General features: G+C 38.7%; 1 protein-coding gene and 1 long non-coding RNA gene across 2 annotated transcripts in view; both read left to right on the forward strand.

The window, feature by feature from the left end:
* NDFIP2 (Nedd4 family interacting protein 2) overlaps window positions 1-18,691 on the forward strand; it is a 71,383-nt gene that overhangs the window by 18,652 nt on the left and 34,040 nt on the right. The window contains exon 2 of the mRNA XM_061435187.1: window positions 17,724-17,889. Coding sequence (XP_061291171.1) covers window positions 17,724-17,889 — 166 coding nt within the window. The remainder of the gene's footprint in view (window positions 1-17,723; window positions 17,890-18,691) is intronic.
* LOC133258503 (uncharacterized) lies at window positions 11,135-14,228 on the forward strand. Its single transcript, XR_009740053.1, has 2 exons — window positions 11,135-12,442; window positions 12,487-14,228. It is a non-coding gene; the product is annotated as an uncharacterized LOC133258503 (long non-coding RNA).

An 18,691-nucleotide genomic window follows, 5' to 3' on the forward strand; every position in this document is an offset into this window, starting at 1 on the left:
AGAGTTGGTAAGTGTCGGAGCCTAGGTTTGAGTCTTAAAAAGTTGATTCCGAAGCCTTTGTACTTAACCAGTATGTTTCATATCCTTAGCCCAGTGTAGGTGGTTGAGGACAGTCTTAGAACTGTCTGTCCCAATTCGCTTTTTGGTACATGATGTTGTCCTACACAGTAATTTTTGTTGACTTATTAATTGAAAGCAAAATTACTGTAGTGTCTAGTGAAATATTTTAGGCCCATCTTTATCAATGTTTTACTTATGCTAACTCAGGTTTCTCTTTAAACCAAAATCTGGTCTTTCAAAAGGTAAAGTTAAAATTTTAGTTTACCAGAGGTTTTCCCCTCCAAAATAAATGGTGAGTTTTTTGTTTGTGTGCTGAGATGGCTTTGCTGACAGAATTTGTGTGCCATAAAGAATCACCTATCCAATTCCTCTTGGGATAGGATTTTCTCTCTGGTTTTTTTCAGTGGCACAATTTATAACGTATTTTGGTCTTGTACATCTTTGCAGTAATGAATTCATGTGTGTGTACATTTTTACTAGAAAATGTCAGTGTTGTGGAAAATCTTGTTGAAATAGTTTCTTCTCTTTTTTTAGTTGATAAATACCTTAGAACTGTAGCATTATAATAATCATTGTAATATGAGAATAAGTATCATTTACACAAATAAGGAATTATATAAGGTGAATCAGTTCAGGAGCACATAATTACCAACTTTTTGAGAGAGAGAGTATGTGTGTGTATGTGTTTGGCTTTTGATAGCATGAAGTTATTCAGATCACATATTCATATTTATCAGCCAGCTTTTGAGGCTTTGCTTTGGCAGGTAGCGCTTTAATGGATGAGTCCTTTTAGCTGTCTCTGGCAGTGGCATCTTGGCATTTGCTCTGCTTCCTGGATGACTCACCACCAGCAGCATGTCTAGGTAATTGATATTACTGTATTTAGTTTTGGCTGAGAGTTCTGCTATTAGTTTCTCTGTTTCAGTTGAGGAAAGAATGAAACTTGCTCTGAAGAAGGCTGGTATTTCAGGCCCGGTCCTTGCTGATCTTGGCTCCCTAATTTACCTGTGGTAGAATATGCAAACTTTTTATTTTAATGCCCTGTGTGGCTGCTCTGGTCATGTTGAATTATGCTCTTGTGTCAGAACTCCTAGTTGTTAGAAGTTCTAGGGACTGATGGGTTGGGATTTGCACATATTTCCTACATCCAGTTTAGTATCTCAGACATACTGTAGTAGGCATTTAGTAACTATTGGTTGAGTGACTAATAACTGAATGAAAATGAATGAATCACAGAAAGAAGGCAAGTCTAAAAAACCCAATCAGGATTATACAGGAGGTCGTAAATCTATATCTTAAATTTAGATTTTTTTCCCATCAGACTATCTTCCTCAGTGTGTAATAGGCAGTATCCACGGCTCTGGATTCAATTTTTGCTAAGACTCTTTAAAGTTGGCAGAAGAAAAATAAAGACCCTTAGAAAAGAAGCAGTGAATAGTCAAAGATAGGAGGAAAACCAGAGGAAATACTTCTCTAGAAGCCAGTTCAGTTCAGTTCAGTTCAGTCGCTCAGTCATGTCCGACTCTTTGTGACCCCATGAATCTCAGCACGCCAGGCCTCCATGTCCATCACCAGCTCCTGGAGTTCACTGAGACTCACGTCCATCGAGTCAGTGATGCCATCCAGCCATCTCATCCTCTGTTGTCCCCTTCTCCTCCTGCCCCCAATCCCTCCCAGCATCAGAGTCTTTTCCAATGAGTCAACTCTTCGCATGAGGTGGCCAAAGTACTGGAGTTTCAGCTTTAGCATCATTCCTTCCAAAGAAATCCCAGGGCTGATCTCCTGTCAAAGAAGAACCAATTAGAACTACACTCAACTGTGTTGAATGCACATAGTACCCCCTCCGTGTTCTTTGGTTCTGAAATCCTCAGATACGGAGGCTGGACTCTTATTGTGCCATTTTATGTAGGATTTGAGTATCTGCACCATGGGAGTGAGGATCCTGGAATACCAGGTTATCCAGGGACAGTTGTATTCAAGATTTTTGATAGAATGAGTGGGTTTTTGGACCTAACAATTAGGAAGAAGGTCATTGTTCTTAGCAAGAACTATTTGAGCAAAAGCCAGATGGTAATGGATTCAGGAGGAAATGAGAATTAGAAGTGCACCAAATTTTGTTTTTCTTATAGGATGTTTGTCACTAAAGGAAAAGAAGTATAAGATGGAAGTAGCTCAAAAAGCATGAGATAGAAATTTAAATTTTAGCTGGGAACAGGTTTTTTTCCTAAGTATGGTGTGAATAGAATATACATGTGGGCAGAGAGAAAGAAGTTAGTGGAGAAAAGGAAGAAGAGACATAATGTAAAAAAAAAACAAACCAATCCTTTGGGAGACAGGATCTTTTCTCTGTGGTAATCTCACATTTAGGAGTAAAGCATATAAACGGAAGCCATGTGCTAAATTTAGAGCTACATGGGAGAGAAATTGAAGGAGTTTTTGCTTGAAATCCTGTTTTCCTTTGTGAAGTAGGAAGCAAAAATTTTGACCAAGAGTTCCATGGTTGGAAGTGGGGGCTAGAAGAGTGGTGAGCTGAAACACCTGCCATGGTGATGACTAGTTCTGACGGCCTTGCTGGAATTGGAAACTAAATTTTTACGGTACCCATCTATACAGTTATGGGATTTGCTTCCCTCCTACCTGAAGATAGTAGACAGACTCACTTCAAATTGAGTCTCAGTGGGGTAGATGTGGCAGAGGATAGGGGAGCTAGGAAATTGAGGGTGAGTGTCATTCGAGTTTTCCACTTTATAGTCCAGGCTGCCACACGTAGGATAGAGAGTGAAACCAGGTGACGGTGAGTGGAGGGCCCAAGGAAGAAACTTAGTGGAAGTAAGGGAGTGAAAAAGGTAAAGGTCAGGAGGTTGTGACCAGTAATTAAGATGTAGAAATCTAGTATTTTCTAGTAGAAGCATTTTAGATGATCATTAGGTCAGGGAAGTAGAGAACTGATGGAGTTACTAGACCACGCAACTTTGAATATTATTACTTCCTGTTTCATAGCTCAAGTGTTAAGTTGGTTTAGCTGATGGCTCAGACAGGAAAGAATCTGTCTACAATGCAGGAGACCTGGATTCAACCCCTGGGTCGTGAAGATCCCCTAGAGAAGGGAATGACAACCCTCTCCAGTATTCTTGCCTGGAGAATTCCACGGACAGAGGATTTTGGTGGGCTACAGTCCATGGGGTCGCAAAGAGTTGAACGTGACTGAGTGACGAACTTAAACGTGCATACATCTTATGTTGTAGTAGGAATTAAGGTAGAGGAGACGGTATTGGAGGTGTAGGGGGCTGGCTTGTAAGTTTAACTCCCTGTGGAATTTTATATAAGAACAGGATTAGAGAAAGAAGTCTGGAGGACTGTGTGGAATTGTGAACTTCAGGAAAGATGCTTGATCTTGTATTGGCTATATCCAAGAACATTTTCTTTGTCTTCTTGTTTCCAGATAAGGGGGAGTGGGGTGAGGATTAACATTCTTGCTTGAGAGGCTTTGGAGAGATGTAATGCCATTCAGGGAAAATAGGGTTTTGATGAAATGTGGAGAAATCATTTTGAAAAGTGACCATATGATCATTTTAATGATTTTTAATCATTTTAATGATCATATAGGTTTCTAGTGATAGAGTGGAAATTAGAAGCTGGGATTGTAGAGTTTTAAATTAATCTGTTTATGGAATGTATTTTTTCTGTTTTCTTGTCCTATTGCATTTTGACTTTTAACTTTATTTTAAAATAATTTTAGACTTATAAGTATGGGAAATTAGTACAAAGGATTCCTGTATACCATTCATATAATTTCCTCAAATGTTGATATTACATATGCCTTGTGATATTTTGTTTGTATATATGTGTATATATACACACATGCTATATTTTTCTGAAACACTTGAAAGTAAATGCCAGATATGTTATCTGTTTACGTCTAAATATTTCAGTGTATGTTTTCTTAAAAAAAAAAAAAAAAGACATTCTTTTACAAGCTAATGTGCAGTTATCAAAGTCAGTGACATGAATGTGGTACTGTAATCTATAAATATATTTTACCAGCTTCCCTATTAATGTCTTTTATTGTGGAAAAAAACCCAGCAACTTATTTTTAGATTGGGATCTTAGTCCCTGATCAGCTGTTGTTCTTAGTTATTGTGTCTTTTGGTCTCCCTTAATCTGGAACAGTTCTTTAATCTTCTTTGTTACGGATTAGATTAATGTTTTGGAAAGATTCATGTGAAGTATTTTATAGTCTACCCTACAAAGGACCTTTAATTATACTTTGATGCATTGATTTTTAGAACTCCCTGGTTGTTATTATTGAAAGATTTACAGTGATGGTTGTCAAACGGTGATTTCTGAATTCTGTTGTTTCTTCTGCATTTATTCTGTAGAATTCTGTTAGGAAGAACATTTGTAGCCTCCAGTTTACTTATTCATCTCAGTTAGTACAAATTCATGGATTTTAACTTGGTTAATTATACTCACACTACCATCGTTGTGAGACTCAGATGATCTTAGAGTTGACCATCTGTTCCTATGTCCTTGTGACAAGTCCCCATCCTTTTTGCGCTTTCCTGCCATCAGCGGTTAGATGATGTGAACATACCTGATTTCTGCAGTTCAGTTTGGATGGGGGAAGCACCGTCTACACTTCATATGTAGGGCTGCAGTGGAAGAGCAGTGACTGACACAACCATTGTTGCCACAGTAGTTTACTGCTGGTATGCTGGGTGCTTAATGAGCATTTTCTCAGAGTCATTGGTGGAAAGTTTGTGGAGTTTTAGTTTTTTTTTCAGCTAGGCCATAGAATAAAGCAGTGGGAACGTTGGTGTTGTGCTGCTGACAGTGCTAGTGCCATCCTCACTGAAGCTCTGAGGAGTAGATAGTATTACTGTGGTGGCTCAGATGGTAAAGAGTCTACCTGCAGCATGGGAGACCAGGGTTTGATCCCTGGGTTGGGAAGCTCCCCGGGAGAAGATAATGGAAACCCACTCCAGTGTTCTTGCCTGGAGAATACCATGGACAGAGGAACCTGGTAGACTAAAGTCCATAGGGTCATATAGAGTTGGACACGACTGAGCAACTAACACATACACACAGATTATGTAGACAAATACATACGTGATTAACAACTATTTAAAGCCAGAGAGCACCCTGGAGAATACACTTGTCATAGGTGGGAAAGAGGAGAAGGCAATGGCATCCCACTCCAGTACTCTTGCCTGGAAAATCCCATGGACAGAGGAGCCTGGAAGGCTGCAGTCCATGGGGTCGTTGAGGGTCAGACACGACTGAGCGACTTCACTTTCACTTTTCCCTTTCATGCATTGGAGAAGGAAATGGCAAGCCACTCCAGTGTTCTTGCCTGGAGAATCCCAGGGACGGGGGAGCCTGGTGGGCCGTCTATGGGGTCACACAGAGTCAGACACGACTGAAGTGACTTAGCAATAGCAAATAGCAGTAAGTGGGAAAGAGACAAAGAAAAAGCTTCATGAATCACTTTGACCTCTAGAATGGGTTTCTTTAGAATATCATCACATTTATGGGATCGGGAGGGAAATGGGAGGGAGGCTCAGGATGAGGAACACATGTAAACCCATGGATGATTCATGTCAATGTATGACAAAAACCACTACAATACTGTAAAGTAATTAGCTTCCAATTAAATAAAGAAAAAAATAGAATATCATCACATTCAAATGGATACATGCTGATACTGCTTTATGTGTAGTACTGTTAACTGGTTGATGGACAATAACAAACATCATAGTATCTGGGTTTATGTATGTGACTTTCTTGTAAATACAGTAATGGGGTAATAATTATAAAAGTTTACTTAGTGGATGCAAAGTCTGTGGTGATTTTCTTTTTAGTATTATTGAGAAGTTTTACAAATGTCAGTTTTCTGACTTGTAGAAACTTGTTTCTTTAAAGTGTAGGTGGAAACCTTTTTAACGTATCACATGCTGTCCTACATTAAGAACAAAAAAAAATTGTTTCGTACTTTCTTTGATCTCTGTTCTAGAGAATTTAGAAAAAATACAGAAAAGTTAAAAAAAAAAAACCAAGAGAATAGTTTGCAAGCACCCATGCTAGCCATTTGTCTGTTAACAGTCATTTTGAAACTGCTAACATTTCATCTTACTTCAAATAAGATGAATAATATATGATTTACACACACACACAGTCTTGTTAATTCTTTAACACTGTATCATGAACATTTCCCGTTTCATCAAGTATCCTTTGGCCTCTCAGTCCTGTCTGATTCTTTGTAGCCTCATGAGATTTTCCAGGCAAGAATAGTGGCACGGGTTGCCATTTCCTCCTTCAGGGGATCTTCCTGACCCAGGGATTGAACCCGGGTCTCTTGTGTCGCCGGTGTTGGCAGCCGGGTTCTTTACCACTGCACCTCCTGGGAAGCCCCTTTGGAAGCACCATCTTAAATGGCTGTATTCTATTATGTTGATAACAGTGTTTATTCTTTGGATAAATAGTATGTTTATAGTTTTCCATTATTATAATACTGTGTTGAACAGCTTTATGAAGAAATATTGTTTCTGATTAGTTTCTTTGGATGTAGTCTTATAGTCTTAAAACTTTTCCCAATCACTGGGCTAAAGTATGTTTTTATAATAATTTTTTTATTTTCATAAAAAGGGATACATAACTATTTTTAAAAATACAGGCAGTATAAGTACAGAAAAAGAAGCAAGTTAGGCACCCAAATCTTACTAGCCAAAAATACCTTAAGTTGACATTTGGTGGACGTCTTTCCATTTGTGCTTATAGACAGGAATAATATAATAAGAAAGAGATCATACTATTGTTTTTTAAAAGGAGAGTACAAAATAATTTTGTTTGACTTTAATGGCAAGGAAAGAAATCCTTAAAGAACTGCTGAATTCTAGATAAAGGTTTCTTTCCACAGAGTTGTTAGGTTCTGTAGGATTTCACTAAAATTAAAAGAGTATAAAAAGTCAATAAATAGTGCTGCAAGGATTCTTCAATATTGCTATACTTTAATGTGGCTTTCCAGGTAGCTCAAGCTGTAAAGAATCCGCCTGCAATGTGGGAGACCTGGGTTCAGTCCCTGGAGTGGGGAGATCCCCTGGAGAAGAGCATGGCAGCCCACTCCAGTATTCTTGCCTAGAGAATTCCATGGATAGAGAATCCTGGTGGGCTACAGTCCATGGGGTTGCAAAGATTCAGACATGACTGAGCGGCTAACATACACACACACACACACTTTAATATCTGAGATTTAATTCTTTATTATGAAGTATGCTCCTTAGCCAGTTTGGTTGCTTGTACTTGACCTGGTACTGCATTTGCTGGCTTACTTTGGCACATGCAAATAAGTAACTCTTTGGAGAATCTATGGAAATGTTCTTATTTAATTTGATTATGTAAACAGAAGGGAACCTTTCATTGCATGCTGCCATTGTCACTATACTGATCATTGCTGACGCTGGATAGGATATGTTGACCGAAATAAACATGCACAATGTACATGTTGTGAGTTTGGGGACCTTACTGAGGACTGTAGCCTGAGAGAGGGCCCCTCAGCTTAGAGAAACTCCTCAAAGAGGAGAGGGTAAGGGAGGAACCAGAATGTATATAAGCTTTATTTGCTGGGAAAACCCTACAGTGAAGCATAAAAAGATTACTACTGTTCATCACAAAATCAGACATCTGAAGTGAGTGATTTTAGTACTTTTCTGTGGATAGGAATACGTAAGAATCTGAGATCATTTGAAATGTTTTCTTAGATGAGTATCTTCACTGTCTAAGGGCTATACATCCAAAGCACAGAAAGTTCCCCATCTTTCACCATCCTGAATTCCCCTCAGAGTGCGCGGCCCTTGGGCCACCGCAGTAGCTAATGGCTTGATCCTTGTAGAACTGGAATGGCAGGCCACATTCATTTCTTTACAAATACTGGTATGTTAGCTTGTAAAAATCGAAGCATGAAGCTATTTTGAAAGCTCAGAATTTGAATAGTTTTGTAAGTTTAAAGATCATCATTAAAAATTTCTTTTGCTTATAAAAAATGTGTAGCAGTACTTTCTCCTTTGGGGTTTCTAAATTACGGTTCTCAAACTACTTAAGGGAATCGTAAATCCTGAAATTGCTCTGTATTATTATTTCCACAGCAGTTTTCTATGTTCTCTAAGTGGATAATCTTTGCTTATTTTATTGCCCACCTTTGACCCAGGCACCCTGCCCAGGAGGAGGGCGAGGTTGGTTGGGAAACAGTTGCTGTGCCAAAGGAGTTGCTGTACCCTGACTGATATAGAGTGTCAGGGTATAGTCTTGGAATATGGTGGCTTCAGCCTCACCCAAGGTATTGTAAGGTATCTGTAATGAAAGAGTGATGGACAGGATTTTAGGGGGACAGTCCCATGTCTGCCATAGATAACCTAATTGCTTAAGACTACAGCATAGTCATTAATAAGTATACCTCAAAATGCTGCTTGCATTGTAGAGAGACAAAAACCCAAGTTAGTGACCAGATTTGGAAAATGAGGTTTTTTTTTTTTTTTTTAAGTAAACTTAAACATATTTTATGTTATATAACACATATTTTGGTACAAAACCATGGCAGGCAGGGCTGAAACTACCATCTTCCTGTGATGAAATATATAGACATTTATGGTCTTTTCATGCTGAGTTAATGTGAGCTAGATTGAGAGATTATGGGGAGACTGAGAAGGTACATGGAGGCTGAGAGGCAGCAGTGCTATATAGACAGACAACTTTAGATGTAACAAAGTATGAGAAGCTGCCAGTCCAGTTGGTACACAGATTTTTTCCTCCTTTCTTTTTGTCTTTTCTCTCTTTTTCCCCCTTGATCTATGATAATCTGTTGGTAATCTGTGTTACAGAGAAGGCAATGGCACCCCACTTCAGTACTCTTGCCTGGAAAATCCCATGGACGGAGGAGCCTGGTGGGCTGCAGTCCATGGGGTCGCTAAGAGTCGGACACGACTGAGCGACTTCACTTTCACTTTTCACTTTCATGCATTGGAGGAGGAAATGGCAACGCACTCCAGTGTTCTTGCCTGGAGAATCCCAGGGACGGGGAGCCTGGTGGGCTGCCGTCTATGGGGTCACACAGAGTCGGACACGACTGAAGAGACTTAGCTGTAGCAGCAGCAATCTGTGTTAAGATCATATCTATTTGTTGCTAAAGAGGCATAATTGTAGGGCAGATTTGTAAATACGTGTTTTCTTAGGTAAGGTCTGAGAAAGCCAAATAGAACTTGAGAAAACTATCTTTCTGTTGACATAAGCATTTAAGAATAAGGTCAGGTACTTGTAATTTGAACTTCCCTGGTGGCTCAGATGGTGAAGAATCTGCCTGCAATGCTGGAAACCAGGGATCTATCCCTGGGTTGCGAAGATTCCCTGGAGAAGGGAATGACGACCCTCTCCAATATTCTTGCCTGGAGAATTCCATGGACTGAAGAGCCTGGCAGGCTACAGACCCATTAATTAAAGGATTATGAACACGACTAATGAGTGTAGTATATAGAGAATTTTGTATTCAAAGAGAATAATCTTAGAATCTAGTGTATTTAGGTTGCAGTTTTGGCATATAAAAAGGAATTTAACGGGAGCCTAAATTCTTTTAAAAATAGAAATTTATGTAAGATCTTTATCCCATCTGTTTGGTTTCTTTGTTCGTTGGAGGTCTTTGGGATGTGAATATACTCTTTCTCCTTTAACTTTCTAATGCAATAACTAGCTGTTAGAGACTTCAGGATCGGTTCCTGAGCCTGCAATTGCAGCCTGGATCTCAGCTTCCCTGGTGGCTCAGATGGTAAAGAGTCTGCCTGCAGTGTGGGAGACCTGGGTTCAATTCCTGGGTCTGGAAAATCCCCTGGAGAAGGAAATGACAACCCACTCCAGTATTCTTGCCTGGAAAATGCTATGGGAAGAGGAGCCTGGCAGGCTGCAGTCTATGGGGTTGCAAAGAGTTGGACAAGACTGAGTGACTTCACTCTCTCAGAGACTTCAGAGTACTTGGGTTATAGCAAGGTTATTTCTCCAGTCTTTCCATTTTATACTATTGTGCTGAGTGACTTACATTGCATTTTCTTTTCCTTTTAATCAAGGCTGATTCCAAATACTTTGGAGCTTATTTTCATAGTGTTCAACAAGACAGACATAACATTCAGTTTTGTAGAGCTCTTACTTTAGCTGGGAAAAGAGATTGTAAGTGAATGATTACATAAATACTTTCTATTGTGATAAGAGCTGAGAAGAACAGGATGCTTTAACATTGTGTTGTTTTGTTGTTGTTCAGTCGGAAATCATGTCCAGCTCTGCGACCTCATGGACTGCAGCATGGCAGACTTCCTTGTCCTTCACCATCTCCCAGAGTTTGCTCAAACTCATGTCCATTGAGTCTGTGATGCCATGTAACCATCTCATCCTCTGTCATCCCCTTCTCCTCCTGCCTTCAGTATTTCCCAGCATCAGGGTCTTTTCCAGTGAGTTGGCTCTTCACATGGCCAAAGGGAGGCCAAAGCTTTGGAGCTTCAGCTTCAGTATCAGTCCTTCCAATGAACATTTAGGACTGATTTCCTTTAAGATTGACTGGTTTGATCTTGCAGTCCAAGGGATTCTTAAGAGTCTTCTCCAGCACAGTTCAGAAGCATCAGCTCTTCAGTGCTCAGCCTTCTTTATGGTCCATCTCTTGCATCCATAAATGACTACTGGAAAAACCACAGCTTTGACTATACTGACCTTTGTCAGCAAAGTGATGTCTCTATTCTTTAATATGCTGTCTAGTTTTATCATAGCTTTTCTTCCAAGAAGCAAGTGTCTTTTAATTTCATGGCTTCAGTCACCATCTGCAGTGATTTTGGAGCCCAAGAAAATGAAGTCTGTCACTGTTTCCAGTTTTCCCCCATCTATTTGCCATGAAGTGATAGGACTGGATCCCATAATCTTAGTTTTTTTAATCACAAGCTGGAATCAAGATTGCCGGGAGAAATACCAGTAACTTCAGATGTACAGATGACATCACCCTAATGGCAGAAAGTGAAGAGGACTAAAGAACCTCTTGATGAAGGTAAAAGAGGAGAGTGAAAAAACTGGCCTAAAAAATTGTGTTAGAGTCCTCATCTACTTTTGAGAGATAGGAAAGATTTTCTTGAGAACTTGATTTTAAGCTAAGATCTGAACTGTATGTAAAAGTCAACTAGGCAGTGCAGTATGTGTGTTATTTAACAGAGCCTAGAGCCCCTTTTTGGCCTTTGCTGATGGCTCAGCAGGTCAGGAATCTGCCTGCAATTCAGGAGACACAGGAGATGCTGGTTGGATCCCTGGGTCGGGAAGATCCCCTGGAGGAGGAAAATGGCAATCTAGTCCAGTATTCTTGACTGAAAAAAAATCCAATGGACAGAGGAGCCTGGCAGGCTGTAGGGTCACAGAGTTGGACACAACTGAGTGACTAATGTAGAACCCCTTTGTAGTATGTGATTATGCTTAATTTTAAGAAGTGAATTTAATGAGTGGATATTTAGGTCAGCAGCCCAGAACTGTCCAGTGTGACCATATAAAACTAGTCTTGTATTCTTTAATCACTCTGTTGCTGTTAATTATGCCTCTCCCTCTTTTTTCTTTTCAAAAAACAGATACAGTTGCTCATTTGTTCTTCACATATATTTTTTTGTGGTTACAGTTTCAGATTGTGTCATTTTCTACAGAAGATTGTACATACAGAAACTCAAAGGGGAACTGTTACAATATTGTGATGGTATTTTATGTGGAAAAAGCTTTTTTTATCCTAGGATATCGTGTTTACTTTAATGTTGTTGCTTCTGAGACATGCCAAACCAGAAATTAGAGGATTTTTGCATTTTGGTTTTACTTACTAAAATTTAAAAATTCAAATTAATTTATGTTTAGGGTGAAAAGTCAAATAGTAGAGGATGATGAAATCTCTTCCCTGCCTGCAGCTCTTTGTAGTTTCTTCTGTATCTTTCCAGAAATCTTGATTGCCTATATATATTATACAGATAATCTTTTTCTCTTCTTTAGGGGGAGGGGAAGTTTGTCGGAAATAGCTTTTAAAAATATTTTGTTGATATACAGTTGACTTGCGATGTTGTGTTTCTTCTTATTTAAAAAATTCAGTTATACTTTACATAATTTTTTATACCTTTCTTTCAGTTGACAGATCATGAGCAGACAGTAGTGGTTTACAAATAAAATAAAAGTCCTGTTTATTTAAAAGACAATTGTGTCTTGATAAAATATCTGTTGATTCTTGGCTTTAAGCGTTTGTTTTGCAGACTCCTTCAGGTCAAGGAGACTCTGAAGCCCATGGTGTTACTTGTGGAGCACCATGAAATAATGATATTCTCTCATATGAGCAAGAAAGGTTTTGACCAGCAGAAATGATATTCTCTCATATGAGCAAGAAAGGTTTTGACCAGCAGAAATATGCCTGTATTATATTATGAAATATAAAACTGCAACCAAACTTCTGTATTTTCAAAAGAAGAAGCTAAAAATTAGGCATGCTGCTGCTGCTAAGTCGCTTCAGTGGTGTCCGACTCTGTGCAACCCCATAGACAGAAGCCCACCAGGCTCCACCGTCCCTGGGATTCTCTAGGCAAGAACACTGGAGTGGGTTGCCATTTCTTTCTCCAATGCATGAAAGTGAGAAGTGAAAGTGAAGTCGCTCAGTCGTATCCGACACTTAGCAACCCCATGGACTACAACCCACCAGGCTCCTCCATCCATGGGATTTTCCAGGCAAGAGTAGTGGAGTGGGGTGCCATTGCTTATTTTCCCATTAATATTTACTTGTTGCTTATGCACTCTTTTCTAATAATTTGCATCATTTCCTGATCACTGCTTTATTGTAGGTTCTCTCTCATTAACGGAAAGGTATGCAGACACTGCAGAAGTTTAGTGGGAAAAATTTGGTGGGGAAATAAACCTAAAATTAAGAAGATTCTGTTAATTTGTTTAATGGTGCATGTGTGCATGAGGAAGACTGCTGAAATTCACTTTTATTGGTACAAAAATCTAGTTCCATTTGCTAAGCATCAGTGTCTTGTGTGACTGTTTTCTGAGCTACTGGTTTTAACACTTGGGTTGTTTGTAGAAATTTCTTAGCACCGGCTATTATCTTACCCCTAGGAGTATAGAAACAGCAGCTTACTTTCTTCTTGGGTGACTAAACTCAGTAGCTTGACTCTACAGCTACAGATTGATTTTATTGTAACCCTTATCTGTTTGCTTCTCTAAGTCAGGTGTTGGATAAGGCAACATTGACTGACAGAGATTACCAGAGTTTTTTCCCTAGAGTCCTGTTACCTTACTTAGGGTTAAAAGAAACTCTTATCATCTCCTACTTTTGTAGGAAGGACAAGAATCCCATTAGATGTTGGTTGACTGACCGTGCTATTTTTTTGAGAATGAAAGAAGTGAAGAAAAGTCTAAAATGAGTGGGGCACTGGCGCAACAGGCATAAAGTGTCCTGGGGAAAACAGCTGTGTGGTCATCCTAGTTATACAACAGTCTTGCCAGATAGTCATTCAAAATCTGCCTGAAAGGATTTGTTGCCCCACAGAAAAGCGAGTATTCTAAAAATTAAAAGGTACTAACTAAAAAATTTTTTAAATTTTAAATTGAGCTAAAGTTTGTCTCATTGCAACTACTAACTCTTCTTTCCAGCTTTTGCCCTCTGGTACTAAACGTAGTCAGTATATAGCAGTATACAAAATGTATTAGCGCTTTAGAAATTTAAAAAAAAAAAAAAAAAAAAAGTCACCCCTTACCCCCCTGCCCTGCAATCTTACAGTTCTTCCCTGTAATTCAGTTTCTGTGCTAGAGAAAAAAAATAAAAGACCCTGCTGCTGACTAACCCACCAGGCCCTGGTACTGGGTAGAGTTCACTAAACAACATTTTATAGCACATCCATAATTGTTATCTTAGTATGTTTAGAAAACTTTCAGTGAGATCTCTAGCTTCTCAAAAGCAGACTTTCCAGTTATTATCTTAATGTTTTATCACCTTAAGATAGAATGAAGGAATATGTATAGGAGGCATGCCAATTCCAATTAAAGAAACAGTAGTTTATACACAGGAAGGCTAGACCTCCAGCTAGCTGATCATAATGCTTACAGTTTCCTCATCATTAAAAATACTTAATATACATGTATAATAACTAGCTACAGATATAATCTTCAGACTAAAAAATTGTGTTTTCCTGTACAGCTTTTCATCACTGTGGTCACTGGGTTAAAGATACTTTAATTTTCATGTGCTATTGCCCATATTTTTTTTTTTTCCAGGAGGCCCATAAATAGGACAAGCTAGGAGGATAACTTTTGAGGTGATGTGTGGATGGGACACAGAGCCTGGTTCATTACTGTGTATATGTGGTTCCCATTCCACTCTTCCCCTCTTTTTCTGCTGTTTAGGAAGTTGATACAGAATGTAAAATAGAACCAATGAACAGCATAACAGCATGATTAGGGAAAAATTTCTGCAAATGTCATTGTCTAATTTGATAAACATATTACTTAATTTGAATCCTTGTGTGAATTTAGAGGAAAGGCAGTCAGGTGTCGAAAATATTAAACAGTAGTCCATCTGAGAAAGGAGTGGAGATTCTTCTTGGAGCCAGTCTGAGGATTGGAACTCAGGAGACAGCCTTTCAGAAAGTTGATTGCTGTTAAAAGTAAAAGCACAAATGTGTAAGTTTTTGAGACAAAAAGTTAAGACATCAAAGTAACTGGGCTGGGAAGATGCCCTGGAGGAGAAGAAATGGCAGCCCACTCTGGTATTCTTGTCTGGAAAATCGCATGGACAGAGGAGCCTGGCAGGCAACAGTCCATGGGATCTTGAAAGAGTCGGACATGACTTAGTGACTAAACGACATATTGACACTTTACATGGTCCAACAGGGTAAGTAGTGGGATCACTGTGACTCCTTTCAGGACCGAGAAACCAGTGTTACCTACCTCCTGAGGAGTTACCAGATGGAAATTGCTTTTTTGGGAGTGAGCAGGCATTCCTGTGTCTTCTAAGGAGATCTAGTCTGCTGCTGCTGCTAAGTTGCTTCAGTCGTATCCGACTCTGTGCGACCCCGTAGACCAGCAGCCCACCAGGCTCCCCCGTCCCTGGGATTCTCCAGGCAAGAACACTGGAGTGGGTTGCCATTTCCTTCTCCAATGCATGAAAGTGAAAAGTGAAAGTGAAGTTGCTCAGTCATGTCTGACTCTTAGCGACCCCATGGACTGCAGCCTTCCAGGATCCTCCGTCCATGAGATTTTCCAGGCGAAAGTACTGGAGTGGGTTGCCAATGCCTTCTCCAGTTATTTGTTTAGTAACACTAATTTCTACATATACTAAATATACTCATATAGGCTAAATTACTAAATATAGGCTATTTCTAAGTATATATCTGTACTTTGTTTGCCTTGACTTGTTCATCTGACATTTTTGCTCTTAAAAATGTGGTCAAAGGTGAATAAATGCATCAGGAGCTCTCCTGAGTGCCTTGTAATGGGAAACATAGAATATGCTTTATGACTCTAGAGCAGAGTGTTGCTGGTCAAGAGGTTGCTCATTTAGTGCCTACTCTGAAAAGCCCTGCAAGTAAATAAATGAAAAAGCTCATACAGAGTTGACTTTGTGCTTATTTGAATTCACTTTCTGTGAGTGAATTTTGTTACATAAATTTTGATGCTGTTGACTGAAGAAAAACACATAACCTAAAAATTGCAAGTTATGTTTTATTTGGGGACCTTACTGAGGACTGTAGCCCAGGAGACAACCTCTCAGGTAGGTCTGAGGAACCGTTCTGAAGAGGTTAGGGAGAAGCCAGGATTTGTAGGAGTTTTTTTCTGGGGGAAGGCCAGGGGAGTAGTAGAACATGAGAAGAATACTGTTAATCACGAAAAACAGACATCTGAAACGAATGATTTTTGTTCTTTTCTGTGTGTGCACATGTGCTCAGTTGCTCATTTATGGCTGATTCTTTGTGATTGCATGGACTGTAGTCTGCCAGGCTCTTCTGTCTATGAGCTTTTCCAGGCAAGAATACTGGAGTGGGTTGCTATTTCTTCCTCCAGGGGATCTTCCTGACCCAGGGATCGAACCAGTTCCTCCTGTGTCTCCTGCATTGGCAGGTGGATTCTTCAGCACTGTGCCACCTGGGAAGCCCTTTGTGCAGAGGATGTTAAAGTCTGGGCTTATTGAAATTATTCTTCACATGTGCTTCTTAACTACCTAGGGTCTGTATCCTCTCTTTCACCATCCTGAGTTCCTCTCAGGGTACAGTGAATGTGGTTGGCGGTGTTGGTTGGTAGTTTGATGGTGGACAACCTTCATTGTTTGCTGAATGACAGGCAACATTTTTCCACAGTGTTATGAAAAAGGTTGTCTTCTTGAGATGATTTTAGGTTGATTTGTTAAAAATTATAATATATTTATGAACTTAAAAAAGTGTTTTGCTAGTTTAATCTCTTACTGCAAGACATATCCAAACAGCAATGAAGTAAATTGACCTCCTGTTTTACTTCACATATTTTAAAAAATTCTTCAGTGACTACTTATTAGACTGAAGCACTGCATAATTTCTGTTTTTGAGTTTATAAAATAAAATATATTAAATAAACGAGAAGAAGAGTAGAACTAGTATTTGCTAAATGCCTTTTGTGTGTTTGGCATTATGCTAGTTGATTTTCAAATACTACTTTACAGTCTGTGAGGATTGTGGTTTCATTTAGAATTTACATGTGGAGTCACTAAGGTACAGAGAAAGTAAGTTTAGTGAAGCTTATAGAAAGTGGAGTAATAATTTTCGTGTTCTGAAATTAAAAATGCATTGTATCACAGCATGCAGATTTATTCTCTTGACAAGCTTTTTTTTTTTTTTTTTTTTACTATAAAGTAGGAGATGTGCAGCCACATTGCTTGGATTTGATTCATGGTTTAGCCTTCCTACCTATTGTGATGTTTGGCAGATTACTCTAAGTCTTCATGTCCAGAGTGGTTTTGGTTTGGTTGGTTTGGTGTTTTTTTTTTTTCCTTTTTTCTTTTAGCCTGTCAAATGGGGACAATAGTCTAACAGTCTCTTGTTTGTTGTGAGGATTAAATGAGTTAAACCATAAAGATCTCAGTATATTATCTAGTGTAAATTGGTTGTAATGAAGAACATTTTTCAAAGTTTTATATGCACAGTGACTTATTTTGCTTTATAAGTAATTCTTTTGGTACTTAGGAAAGCCTCAGAGTATTCCACATTTTTAGAATGTTTATAAATTGTTATTATATTTCATTAATTCATTTTACATAAGATACTAGTATAATAGATATGGTGTTGTGGTTGTATTAGGAGTTTTACTTTTCTTTGCTGTATACAGTGATTAATACAGATTGAGCGAACTTGAATCTGTTTGTTATCATTACCTTTTTTCCTATAAATTCCTAAAAATTTGACCTTTATTTGTATTATAAATTATAAAAATTCTAAACTTAATGACTGTGTCTCTCAGAAATTTTATTCATCTTTTTAAATGCTACTTTAGCTTGTTTTTAGCTAAAAAAGAAAAGAAAAACGATTCTTTGCCTGAAATAATCTTTAAAAATAAAAAAAAAGTGTGCTTCACATTAATGTTTTCGTTTTCCTTTGTTCTCTCAGCTTCACAATGAAGAGGATAATTCAGAATCATCTGCTGTAGAGCAGCCATCTACTTCAAACCCAACACCACACACCGTGCAGGCTGCTCCTTCAGCATCTGGACATGAGACTGAGTCTTCTCCTCCCCCTTACAGTAGTATTACCGTGGAAGTACCTACAACTTCAGGTATTGTTGCTCTTAGTATGGAACTACTAGTAATGTTTTTAAGAACTCATTTTTTACCAGTATGGTTTTGTATAATTATCAAGTCTGTTAATGGGCTTCTCTAGTTTTATGATTTTTTAAAACAGATTTTCCTAAAGGTAGTTTATAAAATAATTTACTCTGTGCCTTATGTGTCTCACTGTTTTAAAAATTAATTTAAAAATGTAGCTTGTCAAGCTTTCTTATGCTTGCTAGAATCCATTTCCAGTGGACTAACCTATATAACTTTTGGAAGAAATATACATACCTGTAGATTCATGCACACATATAATGCCTACGGACATGCATGTATTAACATACCCATACCTGTGTGTGTTTACTTGTATAGTCATAAAACCAGGTATTATTCATGATGAATGTGAGTGGGAATGTGGTTAGCATATGTCAATGGAGGTGAAGGGTATACATAATGTTTCCCCCCTGCACATGGTAATATTTCTTGAATACAAGGCAGTGATTCCCACTTACTACTGTTTATCTCATCCTTTCAGGTCATTCTCAAGAATACCCTCATCTGTTTCTCTGGCCACAGTTTATATTTTCCCAGTAATGCTAAGTTAATCATTCTGTGATGGAAGATGAGTGAAAGTCCATTTGCTAAATGCCCCTCTGTTGTAGCTACTATTTGTTTAACAGACTACCTCAAACCTGATGGAGTAAAATAACAATCATTATTATCAATTCTCAGAATTTGGAGGGTGAACTTGGCTCCATGATGAAGTTCTTTGCTAGAGTCTCCTATGATTGTTGTCCGACGGAGGCA

Source organism: Bos javanicus, chromosome 12, assembly GCF_032452875.1.
Source record: "Bos javanicus breed banteng chromosome 12, ARS-OSU_banteng_1.0, whole genome shotgun sequence".
Taxonomy (NCBI): domain Eukaryota; kingdom Metazoa; phylum Chordata; class Mammalia; order Artiodactyla; family Bovidae; genus Bos; species Bos javanicus.